The sequence below is a fragment of the Chiloscyllium plagiosum genome, chromosome 3 (genome assembly GCF_004010195.1).
Source record: "Chiloscyllium plagiosum isolate BGI_BamShark_2017 chromosome 3, ASM401019v2, whole genome shotgun sequence".
Lineage (NCBI taxonomy): Eukaryota > Metazoa > Chordata > Chondrichthyes > Orectolobiformes > Hemiscylliidae > Chiloscyllium > Chiloscyllium plagiosum.
In genome coordinates, this window is record NC_057712.1 from 111,019,011 (window position 1) to 111,043,080 (window position 24,070).

At 39.1% G+C, this 24,070-nt stretch overlaps 1 protein-coding gene across 1 annotated transcript in view; it reads right to left on the minus strand.

Annotated features, from left to right (window-relative positions):
• Window positions 1–24,070, minus strand: part of sec63 (SEC63 homolog, protein translocation regulator) — a 114,498-nt gene that overhangs the window by 33,164 nt on the left and 57,264 nt on the right. The window contains exons 6-15 of the mRNA XM_043687079.1: window positions 18,872–18,930; window positions 18,165–18,215; window positions 17,876–17,984; window positions 14,733–14,827; window positions 13,661–13,793; window positions 11,451–11,543; window positions 8,561–8,706; window positions 7,140–7,287; window positions 4,096–4,178; window positions 3,181–3,246 (exon numbers count right to left, since the gene is read on the minus strand). Of these exons, the coding sequence (XP_043543014.1) occupies window positions 3,181–3,246; window positions 4,096–4,178; window positions 7,140–7,287; window positions 8,561–8,706; window positions 11,451–11,543; window positions 13,661–13,793; window positions 14,733–14,827; window positions 17,876–17,984; window positions 18,165–18,215; window positions 18,872–18,930 (983 nt within the window). The remainder of the gene's footprint in view (window positions 1–3,180; window positions 3,247–4,095; window positions 4,179–7,139; window positions 7,288–8,560; window positions 8,707–11,450; window positions 11,544–13,660; window positions 13,794–14,732; window positions 14,828–17,875; window positions 17,985–18,164; window positions 18,216–18,871; window positions 18,931–24,070) is intronic.

Here is a 24,070-nt window from a genome sequence, read left to right on the forward strand (position 1 = left end):
GGAATATACTTTCTCTGGATTCTCATTATCTCATTTCTGAAGGTTTCCCATTTTCCAGCCGTCCCTTTACCTGCGAACATCTGCCTCCAATCAGCTTTCGAAAGTTCTTGCCTAGTACTGTCAAAATTGGCCTTTCTTCAATTTAGAGCTTCAACTTTTAGATCTGGTCTATCCTTTTCCATCACTATTTTAAAACGAATAGAATTATGGTCGCTGGCCCCAAAGTGCTCCCCCACTGACACCTCAGTCACCTGCCCTGCCTTATTTCCCAACACTAGGTCAAGTTTTGCACCTTCTCTGATAGGTACATCCACATACTGAATCAGAAAATTGTCTTGTACACACTTAAGAAATTCCTCTCCATCTAAACCTTTAACAATATGGCAGTCCTAGTCGATGTTTGGAAAGTTAAAATCCCCTACCCTAACTACTCTGTTATTCTTACAGATAGCTGAGATCTCCTTACAAGTTTGTTTCTCAATTTCCCTCTGACTATTGGGAGGTCTATAATATAATCCCAACAAGGTGATCATCCCTTTCTTATTTCTTAGTTCCACCCAAATAACTTCCCTGGATGTATTTCCGGGAATATCCTCCCTCAGCACAGCTGTAATGCTATCCCTTAACAAAAATGCCACTCCCCCCTCCTCTCTTGCCTCCCTTTCTATCCTTCCTGTAGCATTTGTATCCTGGAACATTTAGCTGCCAGTCCTGCCCATCCCTGAGCCATGTTTCCGTAATTGCTATGATATCCCAGTCCCATGTTCCTATTCATGCCCTGAGTTCATCTGCCCTCCCTGTCAGGCCCCTTGCAGTTTAATTTATTAGTCCTACCTTGTCCCTGCCTGCCCTAACTGTTTGACTCACTTTGGTTCTCAGCTCTACCCATCTCAGATCGATTTCTTTCCTCACTATCTCCCTGGGTCCCACCCCTCCACCTTACTAGTTTCAATCTTCCCAAGCAGTTCAAGCAAATTTCCCTGCCAGAATATTAGTCCCCTTCCAATTTAGGTGCAATCCGTCCTTTTTGTACAGGTCACTTCTACCCCAAGAGAGATTCCATGATCCAAAAATGTGAATCCTTCTCCCATATACCAGCTCCTCAGCCATGCATTCATCTGCTCTATCCTCCTATCCCTGCCCTCACTAGCTCGTAGCACTGGGAGTAATCCAGATATTACTACCCTTGAGGACCTCCTTTTTAAATTTCTGCCTAACTCTGTAATCTCCCTTCAGAGTCTCAATCTGTTCCTTTCCAATGTCATTGGTTCCAATGTGGACAATGACCTCCTGCTGGCCCCTCTCCCCCGTGAGAACATTGTGCAACCTCTCGGAGACATCCTTGATCCTGGCACCAGGGAAACAACACACCATTCTGCTTTTTCTCTGCTTGCCACAGAAACGTCTGTCTGTACCTCTGACTACAGAATCCATTAACACAATTGATCTCTTGGAAGCCAACATACCTCTCATTGCATTAGAGCCAGCCTCAATACCAGAAACTTGGCTATTCGTGCTACACTTCCCTAAGAATCCATCACCCTCTACAGCAGACCTGTTTGAAATGGGTATATCCACAAAAGACTCCTGCACTAGCTGTCTACCTCTCTGACCCTTCCTGGAGTTAACCCATCTATGTGACTGTATCTGAGACTTTCCCCCCTTCCTATAACTGCCATCCATCACATACTGTTGCTGTTGCAAATTCCTCATCGCTTCTATCTGTCTCTCCAACTGATCCACTCCGCATCCAACATTTATGGCAGATATAATCCGCAGTAACCCTTAAACTCTCACATCTGACAAGAAGTACATATCACTGCAAAGACCATTTTTGCTCCTTCACAATCTACAGACCCAGAAAGTAATACCGTCTTATTTCTCTACAAACACTGCCCCAGGTTAAATTAATAGCTATGGCTTATATTTTAAGTTTAGTCAAGAGACTTATCTCCAAAAAACATATAATCAAGAAAGAATCCACTATACTCAGTACTGCAGCCTTTCTCTTGGACAGACTTAAAACAACAATTAATTTATCTGATTCTGTGCTGTGAACTTCGCCCAACAGTTCCTCCAAGATTAATTGTGAATTTCACTGTTTGTTAATTTTCCCAGATGCACTCCGATGTCCAGTGATACACGAATTCAAACAGCAAAGGTAGCAACTGTGCAGGTTCTCTCTTTCTCCTGCACTGTCCTCACCATGTGCTTCCTCTGTCTGCTCTTCTCCCTTTTAAACTGCTGTTGTTTTGACTTTTTTTTCCCAAAGTTCCAAAACAATGCAACATTTAAAACAGTAATTACTGCTCCTGGATTTCGAGGAAATCACCTCCAACACCTAAAATACCTCAAAAAAAAGGAGCAGCTTACAGCCAGAAATCTTTCCCGTCCTCCATCTTGGATTACCCAGAATCCAGTCTCTTCTGTACTAACTGCGAATGTAATTCACGAATTGAAATAAAAAAACAGTAGATGTTCATATTTGTGCTAAAGGTGCATTAACATCCCTGACCTTGGAGAAAATAAGTGTAGAGAGGTAATCACTAGTTATTTATAAATGTTGTTGAAATATGAAACAAGTGCATAGTTTTAGAAAAGACAGCTTGATGCCTGCAAAGTGGAAATCATATTGGCCTGATCAACTAAATATCAGCAAGTTCTAAACATGGACAGTTCCCTAATTGTTGTTTCGGTCAAAGTGACTTCAGAGTAAAGAAATGAAGGTAGGGGAAAGAGAGAGAACTCCCAATGCAACATTCAAATAATGTATACAGCGTGCATCAGCTTGCATCTCATCTGAAAAGAATTTCTCTTAATTCTGGTTTAGAGTTTATAAAAAAATGCTGCAATAGATGTCTGTCATCGAACTAGAAGTGACAATTAGATTTCAACTATTTTTCAAAAGTTGAAGCTCAAATGTTCACTCATTCCAAATGGTTTTGAATTAACTTCAAGGATGAGCTGTGTCTGGGTCAAATTGGAGGCTATTCAGTTTAGAAGCCATTAATGACATACCTCATGGATAGCTTCAAGAGTAAATTTGGGTAAATTTGACTAGAATAATTAAGGCAGAAAGGTGAGAAGCAAGTTACTGCATTTAAAAATCTGGTGTAAATGTACATATAAAGATTGAGAGTTCTAGCATAGTTTTAAAAATAAATTTTACCACAAACTTACTATGTCATCATTCTCTTGTTCTTCATTTATACAGGCACTTTGCTCTTGTTCCTTTTCAAAGATGGCCTTTGGGAAATATTTAAGTATATGGAGTTAAGTGGAACAAATCAATATTTTAAATGAATTACTGAATAGATAGTTCAAATATTTTAACAGATAACTTGGACATCGTGGACACTTTAAAAGATAAAAGGTTACGGCAGTTTCTAAAATAGCGTGAAAGTGCTTTCAGTGAGTCACAGGTCGATGACTATAAGGATAAGCTTGTAAACTATGATAAAGTACCCCTCTACACTTTGACCCCTCATCTTGCAGAAGACATTCCATGACATCATTTTGAAGAGGAGTTACCCACAATGTTCTGGTCAATATTTAATCCCCAATCAACAGTCACAAAAACAGATTATCTACTCATCATCACATTGTTATTCCTGGCAGCTTGTGTACACAACCTGGCTGCTGTGTTTCCTGCATAACAACAGGGAATCCAACTCAACAATATTTTGTCTAACTGCCAGGTATTGAGACATCCAACAGTCAGAAAAAGCAATAAATACAACTGCAACTTTCTCTTTCTTCTAATAAAGGACAAAATAATCTATGTTGTCAATTAGGAAGAAAGAATGATAAAAGCGGTATCTGTCTCTGTTCTTCACCACCAATTCAGTGATGTATATGGGAAAATACATTCCTTTGTAGCTGAGAGGTTTTTGATGAATTTACTTTGCTTGTTAACTGTCACAGAACATTGCAACTCCCACTTCCTGTGGAAACTTGCATTTATATATCATTAATGGAATCAAATGCCCCAGGGGTTTCACTAGCATCAAGCAAGATTTGACACCAGGCAACGTTAAAAAATATTAAGCCAGAGAAAGACAACTAAGTGCTTCCAAATAAGTTACTGCTACTTACAGTCATGTCCTCCCTCTTAAGTGCTACAGTGACTGTGACAATTGATCCTGCAGTTATGTTACTGCTGTCCTCATCGTCCAAAACTACAAAGAACAAAAAACAATGTGAACAAAGACTTACAACTTTTTCCCACTAATACCTAATCTCACAATTTCTTCTCTGCTAGAAAAAAAGTCACAATTTTGCTTAAGATGGACTTTTCCAGTCCTTGCCTGTGGTGATGCACCCCTAACACCACTAACCAGTACTAAAAAATTACACCATATTGTTCTAACACATACCCAGCAGATTAGCACAATGAAGGCATTAAATACTTTCTATATTCCTGAAAACAATAGATGCCCAAGGAGAATATAGAAAGTGCAGGTTGTTGCTTAAAAAATTTTAACAGTGAAAGGGGGATGTGAAGAAATACTCGCGAATAACATTAAGGAAAATCCAAAGCTATTTTCTAAGTATATTAGGGGAAACAGAATAACCCTGAAAAGAGCAGGACCCATTAGGGACCTAATGCAGCTATGTTTGTGTGGAGATTTTAAATGAGTACACTGCATCTATATTCACTATAGAGAACATAGAACAATACAGCGCAGAACAGGCCCTTCGGCCCTCGATGTTGCGCCAATCTGTGAGCTATTCTCAGCTCGTCCCCCTCCACTATCCTAAAATCATCCATGTGCTTATCTAAGGCTTGTTTAAATCTCCCTAATGTGGCTGAGTTGGCTACATTAGCAGATAGGGCATTCCATGCCCTTACCACTCACTGCGTAAAGAACCTGTCTCTGACATCTGTCTTAAATCTAAGTACCACGTAAATAAAGAAATCAGGGAGGGGAAGAGTGATGTATGTGAAAAAATTAGCATTAACAGAAAGGAGAACTAGCAGGTTTAAAAGTTGAAAAATCCCCACGCCCAGATGAGATTCATCCCAGACTGCTAAAAATGTCAGGGAGGATATCGCAGGGGCTCTAACATTAATTTTCAATGTTAAAAATCACATAACACCAGGTTATAGTCCAACAGGTTTATTTGGAAGCACTAACTTTCATAGCGCTGCTCCTTCATCAAATAACTAGTTACCTGATGTAGCTGGTACTTCCAAATAAACCTGTTGGACGATAACCCCGGTGTTGTGCGATTTTTGACTTGGTGCACCTCAGTCCAACACCAGCACCTCCACATCATTAATTTTCAAATCCTTTCTGGCTAGAGGACTGGAGGACAGCTAATATAATGCCTTCAAGAAGAATGGTTGGGATAAACCAGCAAACTACAGGCCAGGAAATCTAGCATCTATGGTGTGGAAACTATTGGAAAAATTTGAGGGATACAATTTATCTCGTATTGGAGCGGCAAGAATTAATCAAAGATAGTCAGCATGCCTTTGTAATGGGGAGATCACATCTAATAAATTTGACTGAATTTTTCAAAGAGATGTTGCAATGTGTAAATGAGGGTAGTGCAGTTCATGTAGTTTACATAGACCTCAGTAGGGCTTTTGACAAGGGTTCATATGCCCAACTGGCTAAGAATATAAGAGCCCACTGAATCCAGGGAAATTTGGCAAACTGGATCCAAAATTGGCTTAGTGGCAGGAAACAGCGTGTTTTGTGATTGGAAGCCTGTGTCTAGAGGTATACCACAAGACTCGCTGTTTGTTGTGTACATTAATGATCTAAGTATGAAGGCAAGAGAAGGTATGAATAGTAAGTTTGCAGATGACATGAAAGTTGGTGGGCAGGTAAATAGCAAGAAGTCAGACTACAGAACAATACAAGGGGCTGAATAGTGCCAAATGAAATTTAATCATGAAAAGTGGGAATGATGTATTATACGAGGACTAACATGGCAAAGGAGCACATGTTGAACTGTGGGACCCTAGGAAAAGCAGAGGATTGGAGAGACCATGATATGAATGCCCATTTGTGAAGATTCTTGAAGGCAGCAAGGCTAGTAGATAAGATGGTTAAGACAGCATTTAGGATAATTGCCTTCATTGGTCAAGGCATTGAATACAACAGCAAGGAGGTTATAATATGCTTATATAACATTAGTTAGGCTATTGCAGTAGTGAGGATACAAAGAGAGTTACTGAGATGTTGCTTCTGCTGGGTAATTCAACTAGGTAGGCTGGGGTTGTTATCCTCAGAACAAGACGACGAAGGAGGGGAATCTGACTGAGGTGTATAAAGTTCTGAGAGGCATAGACGAGACAGATTAGGAGAAGTGTTTCTCCCTAGTAGAGGGATCAACAACCAGAGCAAAGATTTTTAAGGTAAGGAGCAAGAAGTTTAGAGGGGATTGAAGGAAAATCTTTTTCACTCAGTATCTGGAAGTCACTGCGTAAAAGGATGGTAGAGACAGGAACCTCAAGATATTTAAGAACTATTTAGATGAACACTTGAAATGCTATAGCATATAAGGTTGTAGATTAATTGCTGAAAAATGGGGTCAGAATAAATCAATGTTTGATAACTGATGTAGACATGATGAGGTGAAAAGAGTTTTTTGCACCACAGAAAAAGAATGATTTGCGCACTTTTTGGAAGCTAACATTTGATTTTAAATAGTTTGACTTTGGGGAACAGAATACTGGAAAAATCTGGATCATAGGGCATATTTCATACTTATTTGTAAATACTGCATGATCTTCCTGGGCCATGCTACATACGTCTATTTCATTGATGATCACATAACATTAGGAAGAAAAGTGAAAGGTATTTAAAATATCAAAACAAAAAGTAGTTAAGGTCTTAAGTTGCAGAACACAATCCTGGGGAAAAAATAAAAACACTACACATTCCATTGAGCTTAAAAATGGACTATAAGTGTGGCTTCGTAATTTATAAATGACATTTAGCACAAGTATGCAAAACCTAACTACTGAAGCCCACATCCCATAAATTAGTTGTGACAATTATCATTAACTGACGTTTCAATATTCAATACTACTTAATAATGGATTACTTTAAAGACTACACTAATTTGCAATTCTCCCAACAGTGTTGCACATTCAATTCAAGACATTTCCAGTTGTTCCATACCTTGCAGTTTTATCTTCATGGTAACGTGAGGAAAGTTCCCAAGTACTGCCAGGACCTCATCATATTTCTCTTCACTCAGAAAACGCAACATATTACGACGATCAGCATCTTTCATACTAACCAGATCCTGAATTGTTCGGACTTTGTACTGTTGGATTAAGTAGAAAACCAGAACTCTAGTTTTTATAAACTGCAGATGTGTAACAGCATTCATGTATGGCAAGTAAAATCAGTGCTGTCACCAATAGATATTATTGCTACCGATATACTGCATGAAATATTTCATTCAGATCAATATGCTGTAATACTGTATTCATGAATATACAATTATAATGGGGCTGGGGGGGGGGGGGGTTGCTACAGTTCAAGTTGACTTGGTATGAAAGATTGTGAACATGCACTCCTCTGTACTGAGATCTTAAAGATTTGCTGCATTTTACATTAGCACAGATCATAGTTTGCTCCCTTCTAAAAGCATATTTCTGTCATCCACCACAACAAGGCATTAGCCAAACAATTTAAGTTAACATAGTAAATGAAGGGTATGCTTGCACAAAGCAGAACATTTTACAAACTGGTCCATTTAACGTGATTAAAGAATTTTTTTAAAAAAAAATTTGTTTGAATACCACACATTATTCACACACAACCCCTGTGAAAACGAACATGAAAAGAACATCCTCTAATTGAGCCTGTACACCTGACCTGCTGGTGTAACTATACAATAATTTGAGGTTAAAGCTTGAACAAACTAATTTCTGGCCAGTCAGATATACTTGAACAACTGTTACTCAAAATAAATGCTCTAAAAGTCACTGCATTAATTCTGGGAATCTATTTGCATTCAATAGCTGCAAGCTTTACTTTTATTCATTGAAGGGCACTTATGCATTTGATATCCCAAACATGTTGCACAGTCAAAAACATTTTTAACCAACTTAATTATTCTCATAATTAGTTATATCTAAAATCAGAAAAAGATAAATATTAAACAAATTGCATCCATCTTGAATGGTACACGAGCCAAAACTTGATTGTACGTGAATTAATGTTGGCAAAGTTTGCAAATTCAAATATAGATGAAAAAAGGACAATTTATTATTTTGTTAGTTTTTAAAAATCTCACCAAGTTTTCCTCTCACCACCTTGACATTTTTTTTTTTAAAAAGCAGCACAGAATGATAAAAGTACATCAGTCCCTTCATGAATCTATATGACCTATCCTAACTCGTCTCTCAGAATTAAGAGTTTGAAACATTTCTCAAATGCCTGCAAAGCACCGGAAAAATGAGTCTTATCTTTATAATTTAGACTTTGCTGATTTATGTTAGATGGATTCAGCTGCGATACATGTACTTTACAGATACAGATCTCCACAATCCATAGCCCGACATTTTTAGCCAGTATGAACAACTTATTACCTTCTTAGACAAACAGTATTTCAGGTGTTCTTCTTCAAAGAGTGGAAGCTGAAGCAGAGGAGATTTAGACTCCCACAGGCTCTGCACCAACATTTGAGACAACTTCATACAGTTCTCAATGGTCTCCAAACGGGGAGCATGGATTCCTAATAAAAGTCAAAATAATACTTAATTTGCATGTCTCTAAGCCAGATATATAAATTATTGCTCAAAAACATAACACGTTTTTACCAGTTTTCAATTTGCAAGATTATCAATTATAGGAAAACCAACATTTATAATGACAGAAGTGTACAAATTGATTGACAAATTGGACTCTGATTGGTACCAGCATTGTAAGGAAAATGCATGTTTGTGATGATTGCCTGGCAGAGTCTAGATTTCAAAGAAAAGCAAGTTTACTGACAGGACCAGACATTGCCCTAGGAAATTAACCAGCAAACAGCTGTCACCTATTTTATTGAGTTGAAACAGACAAAATGTGCGCATATTCTCTATCTGCACAGAATAGAGCAATGTGAAACAAATATAAACAAATCCGGTAGGTCTGGTAGCATCTGTGCAGAAAGCAAGCTAATATTTCTATCTCGGTATGACCCTTCTTCAGAACAGACTGTGATTTGCTCTCCACAAATGCTACCAGACTTGCCAAGTTTCTACAGCATTCTTGGTTTTTTCAGATTTCCAGCATCCACAATATTTTGCTTCAATAACAAATGAAAACCGAACATTTCACCCTCACACTATTACTTTGCAGTAGTATCGCAAATAGTGTCAAGCCACAAAGATATTCTGCCTATTAGATAAATGAGTGAGGTGGTATATGAAATTCAGTTCCAGCATTATACCAAGTACGTAGCATGTACACCCCAAAGACTGGCAGATTGTATCAAACTGCAAAGCTACGTGGCCATTCACGACAACTTACTGACGGTACTTAAGCAGCTCATGTTTGTAAAATTCATACGAATTCTGCAACTGGACTATATTTGTTGGATCATAGAGTCATAGCGATGTACAGCACAGAAAAAGACCTTTCAGCCCAACTCGTCCATGCTGACCAGTTATCCTAAATTAATCTAGTCTCATTTGCCAGCACTTGGCCCATACCTCTCTAAACCTGTCCTATTCAAATGCGTATCCAGCGGCCATTTAAATGTTGTAATTGTACCAGCCTTCACCACTTGCTCTGGCAGCTCATTCCATACACATACCACCCTCGGTGTGAAAAGGTTATCCCTTACCTCCCTTTTATATTTTACCCTATCAAACTAAGCCTATGCCCTAGCGTTCTTGACTCCCCCGGGAAAAGACTTTGCCTACTTACCCCAGTTCATGCCCCTCATGATTTTATAAACCTCCACAAAGTCACCCTACAGCCTCTGATGCTCCAGAGAAAGCAGCCCCAGCTTATTCAGTCTCTCCCTATATTTCAAACCCTTCAACTCTGGCAACATCCTTTTAACCATGACCTCCCAATTTCTATACTCAATGCTCTGACCAATAAAGGAAAACATACTAAACGCCTTCTTCACTCTATGTGCCTGCAACTACACTTTCAAGGAAGTATGAACTGCACTCCAAGGTCTCTTTGTTCAGCAACCCTCTCCAGGACTCTATCATTAAGTGTAGAAGTTCTGCCCTGATTTGCCTTTCCAAAATGCAGTACTTCACATTTATCTAAACTAAACTCCATCTGCCCATTGGCCCATCTGATCAAGATCTCACTGCACTCTGAGGTAATCTTCTTCACTGTTCACTACACCTCCAATTTCAGTGTCATTTGTGAATTTACTAACTACACCTCCTATGTTCACATCTAAATCATATATGAAGAATTATACTGTCAGCCAATTCAAGATTGTGGCACAAAAACAAATTGCTGGAGAAACTCAGCAAGTCTGGTAGCATCTGTGAAGAGAAAAAGTTAGTGTTTTGGATCCAGTGTCCTTTCCATAGAATTTTTCTGAAGGGTCACTGGACCTGAAACATTGGCTGTGCTTTCTCTCCACAGATTAGATTAGATTAGATTAGATTACATTACATTAGTGTGGAAACAGGCCCTTCGGCCCAACAAGTCCACACCGACCCGCCGTGCTACCAAACATGCTGAGTTTCTCCAGCAATTTCAGCTTCTATCTCAGATTTCCAGCATCTGTAGCTTTTTGTTATTTAGGATTGTAGAGCATTCATATACTATAAGCTATGTATGTTTATACACAGGCTCCTGTCCTTTGCAAACAAAAAGAATATGTACCACACTGCACCCATTTCAACTTAACAAAATAATTGAGTCAGTCATTGGCTCACTTCTCAGGGCAATGCCCTACCCAAAGTCAACCTTATTGGTTTTGAAATTTAGACACCTGGCAGTTAACTAGCTATCATTAACATCTGCATTCTCCACAATAACACCTCTACCAGAATCCAATTGACAACCAATTCGCCTAATCAAATGCAAGACCAAAGTTTCAACAGAATGGGACTTTTTTTGAAACTACTCTATGTCCTTTAATACTTGAGCTCTATACTATCTCATGACAACCAGATATATTGCATAAAGAAACTCAAAACCCATATTAAAATCAAAATAATCTTTTCTTCTTTCTCTCCCTTTGTTCCAATCTTCTTCCAAGAACTTAGATGAAAGTAGAATTACTTATACTGACTACCGTTGGTTCTATAACGTGGTAGTTCTGTTCTCATGCAAACCAGTGTTCCCAGAAAATTGCGTAATAGCAGCACCAGTTAAACAAATGGAATCACGTTATAACTAATACGTGCTTTAAAAATAGCGTCCTCAATTCAATCGTATTATAGTGAATTCGCATTAACGAAAAGCGCTTTACAGCTGAATGACCTGTATTAATTAACATTAAGAAGCACTTACCTCCCCTGGTGTTGGCCATCATAGTCAGCTGGCAGCCAACATTGATCATTTCCTGAAGAAGAGTAGGACACTTGCGTATAACAAACCAATAATCTTGTTGAAAGAAAATAATTTGGAGGTTAGTATTTATTCTCAATACTCAAATAGTTAAGATCTTTTAAAAGGCAAGTATCACGAGTACAGAAGAAGCAAATCAATGTTAATCCAATTTCCTTTCTAACACAATGTAATAATAAATAGTTTATAATTCTGCATGATATTTGGAAGCCTTGTATAACTTCTAATATAATTTCCAATTTAAAGTATGTGCACCTTTCATATTCTCAGATAACGCAAACAGCTTTTGAGTCAAATCATCATCGGCATTCACTTGTGATCACTGTTCATGTGTTTGTAGGTGGGTTTGACTGATGAGCTGTCCTAGAGCCACATCTCTGACCACACATTTAGTAAGTAAGTGTTTCGCCTCGAGATAGCTGGCATTCCTTTCTTCAGTATTTTTTTCCCTGCACTTCCTGCGGCTGACAGGTAATCTCAAAAGAATTACCCCTTCATAAAGGAGTTTCATCCAAGTCAGTTTCTTCTGAACAAGGGTCTCTCACATTATATCTATGTTGTATTTCTTGAAGGAGGCCTTCAGGAAATCTTTGAAATGCCTCCTTCAACCTCCTCTCATTCAAGAGCCTTCCCTGAGCTAAAATGATTTGCCTTGTCAAATAAGTACTATTTTAAGGTAGTAAAGTCACTGGTATAAAAGGAGGGAAATTCACTAGCATTGTGCCAAATAGCAAGCAAGCAATTTTTAGGAATGTTTTTGATAATATTGGTGAAGCGATAAATATTGGCCAGATCAACTCTCATGCTTTTAGTCAAGTACTGCCATGAAATCTTTTCTTCTCATCAGAAATTACCTCACTCTAGTAATGCAGCACTCCCTTATCACTACACTGAACCAGCAGCCTGGATTATGTGCTCAGGTTTCTGGGTTGGAATCAATGCTGCTCTGACTTGCAGCATTCCTAATGTGACCAAAATTTACAGTATAAAACTGCAAGTGCTTCTAGCTAATCACCCTTTGAGAACTGCAGCATAAAATGTTTGAGATTCCTGGCAGTGGAGATGAAATTAAAGATAATTTCAGGCTAGACTTTAATAGTTGGAAAGGGAGTTGAGAGCACTAAAAGCAAATTAACACAGTTTCTATTATAGTGGGGATAGGGATATATATCAGTTGGCAATGAACAGGTTGGGCACAACAAAATTGGGAAAGGAGCAAAGAATACAGAGTAACATGGGATCCAATCTCACAGGCTAAACAGAAGGTTAAATAAGAAAATAATTCACTCATTCGTGGCTATCTATTTAATTAGCCTTGCATTTACAATGCTATCATACAAGCAAAGCATGCAAGCTATGTTAAAGATTAGCTCAAATATTGTAAGAAACAGGAACATTTATTATTTTTAAACAGCCAATTATTTCCTGCTGGCATTTACCCAGGAAGCCTTTTTTTTAAATGAAGAAAATCATGGAATGTTAAAATAACTGCCCACCTAGAGGCAGATTTCACTGAACAATAAATTTCTAATTAACCTTTTTAAGAGCACTTCCTGAAATGGAGAAGTTCAAAGATTGTGGAATCAAGTTTCCTTATGTTTTGTATGCAGATTTCTATGCAACAGAGGAACCAGGAGCAAAGAATAGGAAATTTAAAACTGAAGCCAGTAATGCCTCCAAAAGACTTCAGCTCATTCGCAACATCGTTTATGGTGATTCAAAACTCAGTTTGCCCAAATTCAGCCTCACCCACAAAACTGGTCACACCCCAAGTCAAATTTGCAAAGTTCCGCTGACTATAATGGATCTGCTAAATGTTCAACTTGTGCTTACCTTCTCAGGCAAATAGAAACATTTTGAAGTGCTATCATTTTTATCTTTTTAACAAACTGACTAGTAATTAGCAATTGAACAGCATAGTCTGTGTGTCTCATATTGAGTGTCTTTGGAATTCTTCCTGCAAAGGTGGTGGAAATAAAGTCTTTGTTCATATGTTCATAGATGCAACCTACACGTAAATCAAGGAATGTGAAATGCTTTTGAGTGGACCATTGACAATCCTTTCACTCTTGTATGAAAATTAAAAGTGGTTCCACCATCTCTTAGCCTCCCACACTCCATCCCATACACAGTCTTATGAATTGCCTTATTACCTTCTTCCAGTGTTTGTGAAATTTCCAACCTGGAAAGATGTGCAAGAAGCAGAACCCTGGACTTTACGCTGTATGGTAAACAAAATGGAAGCTCCTTCTTCTTCTCATTAACATTACCAAGTTCCCGAATAAGCTGCCATGAGAGAAAAATATATTTTTTTAAAACACCTGCAATAGAATGAATTTTACTGAAGGAACAAGAACTTGTTGCAAATGTAAAATATCTTTACATTGCATTGTGAATCTTACTTGAAATGTATTTTACGAGGAATGCAAAAATGGTATTCTTTATACACTGGAACCTGGCCTTGGCATCACCAGAAAACCCAATCCAAACTGATGAAATTCTCAATCTGGTTCCAACAAACTACATCTCTATGACACAGTGAACCATTACTTGTATCACTTGGGTAGCGACAAATGGCTGAAGTACGAAATGCAAATTACACGAATAGACGCCAAGATTTAATGTTAAGGGGTGGCACAGTGGCTCAGTGGTTAGCACTGCTGCCTCAGTGCCAGAGATCTGGGTTCGATTCTAGCCTCAGGCGACTGTCTGTGTGAAGTCTGCATATTCTCCCTATGTCTGCTTGGGTTTCCTCCCACAGTCCAAAGATGTGCAAGTTAAGTGAATTGGCCATGCTAAATTTTGCATAGTGTTCAGGGATGTGTAGGTTAGGTGCATTCGCCATGGGAAATGTAAAATAATTGGGTAGGGGAATGGGTCTGGGTGGGATACTCTTCGGAGGGTCAGTGCGGACTAGTTGGGCCAAATAACCTATTTCCACACTGTAGGGATTCTAAGAAGAATAGAGTATGGACACTGCCAAATGTTGTAATTCACACTGTGTGAAAACCTCAATTTCAACTGGTCTATTGACTGCTCCTCCTGCAGAGATGAGGAGCACATTTGATTTACCACTTTGTTGTGAGATTATGCCCCTAACTCATCAAACTACCTTCGTCATGTTTGCAATCTCACTACCTAAGGCTCTGAAAAGCATTTGAGAATCAGAAGCACAAAACCACATATCACCAAGTTCTGACAGGGTCAACTTCACAGGGATCTTACCTGAGGTATTTCAACATTGTCTGTTGGTCTCATGACTGCTTCTTTATTACTGCGTGGATCAAACTCAAAGGCAGCAGTCAACACCATTATAAGGCCTGCCAGGTGAAGGAAAAATTGTAAGAGATCAATCAAAATCAAGAGGTACAGAGACAGATGGCTAGGGAAATTAAACCTGACATCAGAAGTGAATAGAATAAGTATTATACATTTGACGTGCATTTCATTAAAGTTCTAAACTACAAAACTCATTGGATCTCTATAACTGACGAGCCCCAAAATTAATCTTAATATCCCACATCTACTTTTACTTCAAATATTTCCTCACATTTCCTTTAGAAGAGTGAATGATCCCTGCCTCAAACACACGACCAAACATTCCATATATTGTAATGAGTCTCAACATCAAGAAATCTCAAACTTTAATTAATCTCATTATTATTCTGCACCCAGATAAAATAGTCGATCTCCATTCCCATCAAAAAATGAGGGTTGAAAACATTTGAATCTCTTCAAACCTCTCCACTACAAAATAATTCTGCATCTCGCCTTTCCTTCTGATGTATTAAAGTAGAGAATGTATTAAATCAAGGAATATAAATTCAGTCATTCGAGTCTGCTCCGCTACTCGATATAATCACAGTTGATCATCTAACTTCGAACCTGATTTCTGCTTTTTACCCATATGCTTTGATCTTTTTAGTGCTAATAACTATAACTGCATCTTTCTTGAAAGTCTTCAAACTTATGCCCTCCAAAGCCTCCTGTAGCAGAGAATTCTACTCTGGGTGAAGAATTTTCTCATCACTGTCTTACACTGCCTATTCCTTACTCTTAGATTGAGAGCCTTGGTTCTGGACTCCCCAGTCATTAAGAACATGCTTTCTGCACCTACCCTGTCTAATCTGTTAGGAGTTTACAGGTTTCTTTCAGAGTTTATTATCAATTCCAATGAATATAGTACTAATCAATCCAATCTCTCTCCATACATTAGTCCTGCCATCCCAGGAATCAGTCTGATAAACTTTTGCTCGACTCTCTCAATAGCCAGAGCATCCCTCTGCAGATAAGGAAGCCAAAATTGCATACAACTGTCCAGGTGTGGCCATACCAATGCCCTGTACAATTTCAGCAAGACATCCCTGCTCCTGTACTCAAGCTGTCCCACAATGAAAGCATTCTTCACCATCTGCTGCACCTGTTTACTTTCAGTGACTGGTGTACGACGACACCCAGATCTTACTGCACTTCCCCTTTCCCAATCTGTTACCATTCAGATAATCTGACTTCCTGTTTTTGTAATAAAGTGGATAACTTCACATTTATCCAAATTATACTGCATCTGCCATGTACTTGCCCACTTGTCAAAATTGCACTGAAGCTTTCCTGCATCCTGACTGCATATCTGCCACCTTTCACCATCTGCAAATTTGGAGATATGGCATGTAGTTTCCTCATCTAAATCATTAACATGTATTGTGAATAGCATGTTCCCTGCAGTACCCCACTCGTCATTCCCTACCAGTCAGAAGTACCATACTATATTCATACATTATCATTCTCCATTTTTTTAAAAAAAACGCATTCATTCACATTTGTCCACAAACCGTATGCGTCACTTGTCCTATTCTGTTAATCTGAGAGGTCATCAACCCGAAGCTTTAACATTGTCTGTCTCTCTGACTAGGCAACCTAGTCAAATATTGTGTTTAACATGCTCCATTTCTTGTTACAAAAAAAACCCTTTTTTTTAAAAACACACTAACCTCCACTCAGGCAGCTCATTGGCTGCTTCCCAATATTTCACAGCATCTATTGAGTCTGTTTTATCTATAAACTCAAGGGATGTTTTATAACGTTGGGTGCCAAGCATAATAGTTAACACCCAATCCGTAATGTGCTCAATAAATACTAGATTGAACAAACATGATCTTCCATCAACATATCCTTGCCAGTTGTTCTTGATTATGATGAAATTCTAAATGTTTACTAATTTGATGTTAAACTATTGATTTTAAGAAACACATCCATGCATGGGATTAGACCAGTCAGTCTTTAGTTAATCTATTTATCCCTCTCTACCCCTTTAATGTGATTAATGGACTATTCCAATCGATTAGCTAAACTTAAACTAAATTTATTATTCTGGTATAATTACAAAGAGCTGGTAATATTGGGACAGCCAAGTGGGGAAAGTATGCTCATGGCAGGTTCCTTAGTAATGCCTTGTCTTAGATCAAAAATTAAGAACCACTGAAGAGAGGCCAAGTAGAGTTATAGTGATATACAGTATGGAAAAAAACCGTCAGTCCAACTCGCCCATGCTGACCAGCTATCCTAAATTAATCTAATCCCATTTACCAGCACTTGGCTCATATCCCACTAACCCTTCCTATTCATATACCCATCCAGCTGCCTTTTAAATGCTGTAATTGTACCAGCCTCCACCACTTCCTCTGGCAGCTCATTCCATTCATGCACTACATCCTATGTAAATAGCTGCCCCATAGGTCCCTTTTAAATCTTCCCCCTCTCGCCTTAAACCTATGCCCTCTAGGTTTTGGACTCTCCCACCCTAGGGAAGAGACATTATCTACTTACCCTATCCATATCCCTCATGATTTTATAAACCTCTATAAGGTCACCCCTCAGCCTCCCACACTGCTTTCTTGACTTAGCCAAGCAGCAGCAAGTTTATCTCATTACTTCAATTAATAAAACAAAAGAATCTTAGTCATATGTACATCCTCAACAAATAACAGCAGCACTCTACAGAAGTTTGGGAGAAACATATCCCACATTCTCTTCAAAAGTAATACTGTTTAAAACAGGCAAAATAAAAGGTGCATTGAAAGGAAAGGTGCTGTACCCTAGCTAAACAGAGGGCTACTGAGTCAAGTATATAATTTTTTGCAAGTCTAAATGGCTAGTGATACACAGGGACCTACAGTGTAGAAAAATTACTTCAAGTGAGGGGGTAAAATGGCCATAAAACAAACTTGAAATATAAAAGGATTCATTAATATAACTGTTCATTTGGATAACCTAGGGCTTATAATTACTTGTAATCAATATGACGATGCCTCAAAGACAAGCTAACAGTGCAAAATTCAAAGAAGTTAAAAATATCAAACTTAGTCACTTACGTTTCATGTTCATATTTGGAGTCCTGTTCATAAAATGCATGTACAGCTGTGTGGTATGAATAAGAATCTGGTCACCACTGTATCGAACAGAACGGTACCACCACGTTCCCTTTTTATGTGAAGAAAAATAAAAAAGACATTTCATGTTTATTGCTACACATGGATCTACCATGAAAAGTCAACCAAAGCGCAAGTAAAATTCCACAAGATGGTTTGGCTTCAGAACAAAAACAAATTCATCTGAGCGCACAAAGATATGAATACATTCAAACTGATATTAAAGACTCACCACAACCACTGGAAGGATCACCATGAACGCAAACCCATACACAGCCAAAACCTACAAAACGTAAAATTAAACAAGTTAGTTTCTTGTTAGAATCTTTAACGTGCACAAAGACATTGATTTTGTTTCCCATCCAAAAATCAAAATAACAGATTTAAACAGCACATCTACTAGGCCCAAAACAGTGGTGTCAGCTTCCCAACTACTTAGTTACAACTTGAAATTCTAGGTTCCTATCATTTAAACAAGGCAAAAACTTTTCAAATCACTCAACTAAGCTGAATTTCTTTGCAGTAAGCATACCCTATTCTCAAAGAAATGTTCACTAAAGCACACATCTAGGTTCCAACAGACAGTCTATACCAAGTTCTTACAATGCTAGAAATCGGTTCTCGAAAACAAATTTGGGAGCTTTAATTGACATATCAATTCTCAAAGGAAAGGAAAGCCACACTCGTTTTCAGGCAAGTCATTGTTGAGTTAATACAAAAAAAAATCATTGAAGAGGTCTTTACCATCTGAAAATACCAAATATCTATGTGGCTGCTGCATAATTTATAACCTGTGATCTTAATTGATCCTTTTAACAGTGCCAATTATTCAATACAAGCTTCAACTAGAACTTCCATAATTCAAATCAACCACAGAATTTTACAGGTGGAAAGATGAATTGAGTATTTATGTTTTGTAGTTTCTGAATTGTAACGTACCAGCATGGAGTTCTTCTGGTCTACAATCCATGATGGAAGTGCTATGCCAAAAGTTGTAGCTGAAAGAAAAAAACAAAGGCGCTATCAATTAGCAGAAACAAAAGTAACCCAACAACATGGGTGCGAATCACACAACACTTGACTGATACAAAGGGCTAATTTCTACCAATTTGTCATTGGCATCTCATTTTGTCAATGCTTTTTTTTCTTGTACTCATCATGACAATTCGCAAGAAATACCAAAGTTAAGGGGAAAGAAACATTTGTACTGACAGGAGGGCAATGACCGATTGGCAATTGTACGGATTGGTTAAATGCTGATGTGAAGAACGTACCAGTTAATTATGACTGATAGTGGCACATTCACAATAAAAGGTACACATGCAGGTTGTACTTTTAAAACTCAAGTGTGCAACATTAGATCTGACTCTGCAATTGGACATTTACTGCACAAACCAGAGTGTTAAAATAATTATGCTCACAATCAATTTATAGTCATTAGTCATGTTCGCAATATGGCACATGTGATCCCACTGGAAGCTACATGCACTAATACACAGGGCATTTGGAGATGGAAAGGACACACACACACAGTCTTCTATTTTATTTTAAAACAGGTGCAAGCACCCTAGAGTTCAATTCTCAGGGTAATGCCTTGACCAGAGTCAAAATACCTTTGTTTAAAATTTAAACAAAACTCAACAGTTAAATGTTAATAATGACTAACTAGTGCATCTTCCATGACAATATCACCACCGATCAGAGTACACTTGCCAAACAAACAGTCAGGAATCGTCTCTTATATAAGATCAATGTTGCTTCCTGTTACTTTGGCATAACTTGCAAATTGCTTTGACGAATGCAAGATAAAAAGCTTTGACAAAACAGGTTTTTCATTCAACAATACTTAGAATATAACCACGTAGCTATGCTGCTTCGGCAATCACCTAGCATGTAGAATGACTTCCTTTGACTGTGTTTTGATGGGCTAATCAACCATATTGCACACATTGGTGCTTCAAAGATCAAGCAAATTAGTTCGTTGAAGGTTTGTACACTCTCTTTGGTGATTCTATTTTGGTTGGTCAAAGGCTCTGAAGTTAACAGTGATGTTGGACCTACCACACTACTTTCAAGATAGCCATAGAGATGTACAGCATGGAAACAGACCCTTCAGTCCAACTCGCCCATGCCGACCAGATATCCTAACCTAATCTGGACCCATTTGCCAGCATTTGGCCCATATCCCTCTAAACCCGTCCTTTTCATATACGCACCCAAATGCTTTTTAGATGCCTCCCCCGCTTCCTCTGGCAGCTCATTCCATACACACATCATCCTCTGCATGAAAAAGTTACCACTTAGGTTTCTTCTATATCTTTCCCTTCTCACCTTAAGCCTGTGACCTCTAGTTCTGGATTCCCCCCACCCCAGGGAAGATACCTTGTCTATTTATCCTATCTGTGCCCCTCATGATTTTATAAATCTCTATAAAGTCACCCCTCAGCCTCCGATGCTCCAGGGAAAACAGCCCCAGCCTATTCAACCTCTCCCTATAGCTCAAATCTTCCAACTCTGGCAACATCTTTATAAATCTTTTCTGAACCCTTTCAAATTTCACACCATCCTTCCAATAGGAAGGAGACCAGAATTGCACACAATATTCCAACAGTGGTTTAACCAATGTCCTGCACAGCCACATGACCTCCCAACTCCTACACTCAATGCGCTGACCAATAAAGGAAGGCATACTAAATGCTGCCTTCATTATCCTATCTACCTGGGACTCCACTGTCAATGAGCTATGAACCTGCACTCCAAGGTCTCTTTATTCAGCAACACTCCCTAGGTGCATAAGTCCTGCTCTGAATTGCTTTTCCAAAATGCAATATCTCACATTTATCTAAATTAAACTCCATCTGCCACTTCTCAGCCCACTGGCCCATCTGATCCAGATCCCGTTGTCCTCTGAGCTAACCTTCTTTGCTGTTAGCTAAAGCAGTTTTGCGGGCCACCTGGGAGTCTCCAGCTATTGTCAGGTTCTAAGTAGAGCAGGTTTTTTCAAGAGTCTGGCATAAGGCATAACAACAACACAAAGACCATCAGAGTTGGTTCTGAGTGTATAGTGTCTCCATACTTGGCATGTTGGTTGGGAGAGAGCACACTACTATTTAGGTGTCTTACTTCCATTTTCCACATTTTGAAGGTTCCTCTCAGCTAAGGTAGGCACTGATAACAAAATTCATCATTGCTTTTCATGTGTCAGCTGTGATAAACCCTATTGCAATAACTTGAAAATAAACTTTGGGTAGTCCCAACAGATAGCAGGTCAATTACATGTAAGGCAAGGTGCCAATCCCACAATTACTTGGGCTCAGGTATTAGAATAATAGCCAAGCATCTTTTTGTGACTAATACAGTTGGTATTAGGAAATAATCATTGAAATTCATGAGCTTGTACTTGGAACTCACATTATGACAGAATCAACTTCCTTTACGTTTGCATTTGAAATACCCTACACAATATAAATCTGAGCAGTTGTAATCCAGATCAGGGGGAATAAAATTCATAGCACAAAAGTAGCCCTAAATCAAACTAGATGGCAGTGTCACTCAGACAAAAAAGACTGTTGCTGTAAGAAACAGAAAGGACATCACCTTGATAGTCAAATTCTTCTGAGGTTGAGGTTATAGAATGTTGCTGGGACCAGAGTGAAGGAAGCTTTATTATACATCTGGGTGCGCCTTACCTGAACATGGGTGCCCAACCTAGGATTTTAGTGTTCTACTGCTCAACATCTACACCTTAATGAGTGACTGAACACTTTTTGAAATGTCTGGTAGGAAAGTTACTTATGCTGACCTCTTCAAAGGTACAGTGTAACCAGCTATTGAAGAGATGCATTAATGCAGTCTAAGGAGCAAACAGAAATGAGTTTGAGGTTTTAGAGAAGATTTATAGCTCAGGTTGTGGATCAAATTGTAAATTTGCTCAGAGCTAGTGGATTTGTTCTCAGACATTTTGTCTGATGTAGGAGCAACAGGGTGGCGGTGATAGGAGATTTTAATTTTCCCAACATTGACCGGGATTCACTTAGTGTTAGCGGTCTTGAGAAGGCAGAATTTCTAAGGAGCATCCAAGAGGGTTTTCTAGAGCAGTATGTAAACAGTCCAACTCGGGAAGGGGCCATATTGAACCTGGTGTTGGCAAATGAGCCCGGCCAGGTGGGTGAAGTTTGAGTAAATGGGAATAGTGATCACAATTCCATAAGTTTAGAATACGCATGGACAAAGACGAGCATGGTCCTAAAGGAAGAGTGCTAAATTGGGGGAAGGCCAACTATACCAAAATACGGCAGGAGCTGGGGAATGTAGATTGGAAGCAACTGTTTGAAGGGAAATCCACATTCGATATGTGGGAGGCTTTTAAAAAGAGGTTGATTAGAGTTCAGGAGAGATATGTTCCTGTGAAAATGAGGGATAGAAATGGCAAGATGAGGAACCATGGATGAGAGGTTAAATTGTGAGACTAGCTAGGACGAAAAAGGATGCGCACAATGTCTAGGCAACTGAAGACAGAGGAAGCTTTGGAAAAATATCGGGAATATATGACCAATCTGAAATGAGAAATTAAGAGGGCTAAAAAGGGTCATGAGATATCCTCAGCGAGCAGAGTTAAGGAACGGCCCAAAGGCTTTTACTCATATATAAGGGAACAAGAGGGTAATTAGGGAAAGGGTTGGCCCATTCAAGGAAAAAGGAGAAAAGATATGTGTGGGGTCAGAGAAAATGGGGGCGAGATTCTTAATGAGTACTTTGCATCGGTATTCACCGAGGAGAGGGACATGGCCGATGTTGAAGTTAGGGATAGATCTTTGATTACTCTAGTAATAGGTAGCATGGTTTTGTGCAAGGAAGGTCATGTCTTACAAACCTAATACAATTCTTTGAAGAGGTGACAAAGTGGATTGATGAGGGATGTAGATGTCACAGACTTCGTAAGGACTTTAAGTAAGGCATTTGATAAGGTTCCTTATGGTAGGCTGATGAAGAAGGTGAAGTTGCATGGGGTCCAGGGTGTTCTAGCTAGATGACAGAACAGGAGACAGAAAGTAGTAGTGCGAGGAAGTTTCTCAAAATGGAGACCTATCACCAGTGGTGTCCCACAGGGATCCGCGCTGGGACCACTGCTGTTTGTGATATACATAAATGATTTGGAGGAAGGTGTAGGTTGCCTCATTAGCAAGTTCGCAGATGACACCAAGATTAGTGGAGTAGCAGATAGTGAAGGGGACTGTCAGAGAAGACAGCAAAATATAGATAGATTGGACAGTTGGGCAGAGAAATGGCAGATGGAGTTCAAACTGGACAAATGCGAGGGGATGCATTTTGGAAGATGCAATTCCAGAGTGAACTCTGCAGTAAATGGAAGAGTCCTGGGGAAACTTGATGCACAGAGAGATATAGGTGTTCAGGTCCATTGTTCCCTGAAGATGGCAACGCAGGTCAGTAAAGTGGTCAAGAAGGTATGTAGCATGCTTTCCATCATCGGACTGAGTACTTAGTACAAAAGGTGGCAGGTCATATTACTCTTGTATAAAACTTTGGTTTGGCTATATTTGGAAAGCTGCGTACAGTTCTGGTTGCCACATTACCAAAAAGATGCGGATGCTTTGGAGAGGGTGCAGAGGTGGTACACCAGGATGTTGCCTGGTATGGAGGGTGCTAGCTATGAGGAGAGGTTGAGTAGATTAGGATTATTTTCATTGGAAAGGAGGTTGAGGGGGGACCTGATTGAAGCCTACAAAATCATGACAGTAGACAAGGTGGATAGCAAGTAACTTCTTTCCCCCCCAGAGTGGAGGACTCAATTACTAAGCATCATGAGTTCAAAGTGAGAGGGGAAAAGTTTAGGGGAGATATACATGGAAAACTCTTCAACACAGTGTGGTGGGTGCCTGGAATGCGTTGCCAGCGATGGTGTCGGGAACAATAGCATCACTTAAGATGTATCTAGACAGATACATGAATGGGCAGAGAGCAAAGGTGTACAGGTCCTTAGAAAATAGGCAACAGATTTAGATAGAGGATATGGATTGGTGCAGACTTGGAGGGACGAGGGGCCTGTTCCTGTGCTGTAGTGTTCTTTGTCACCATGCTAGGTAACATCAATGAGCCTCTAGTGAAGCATAGGTGTTC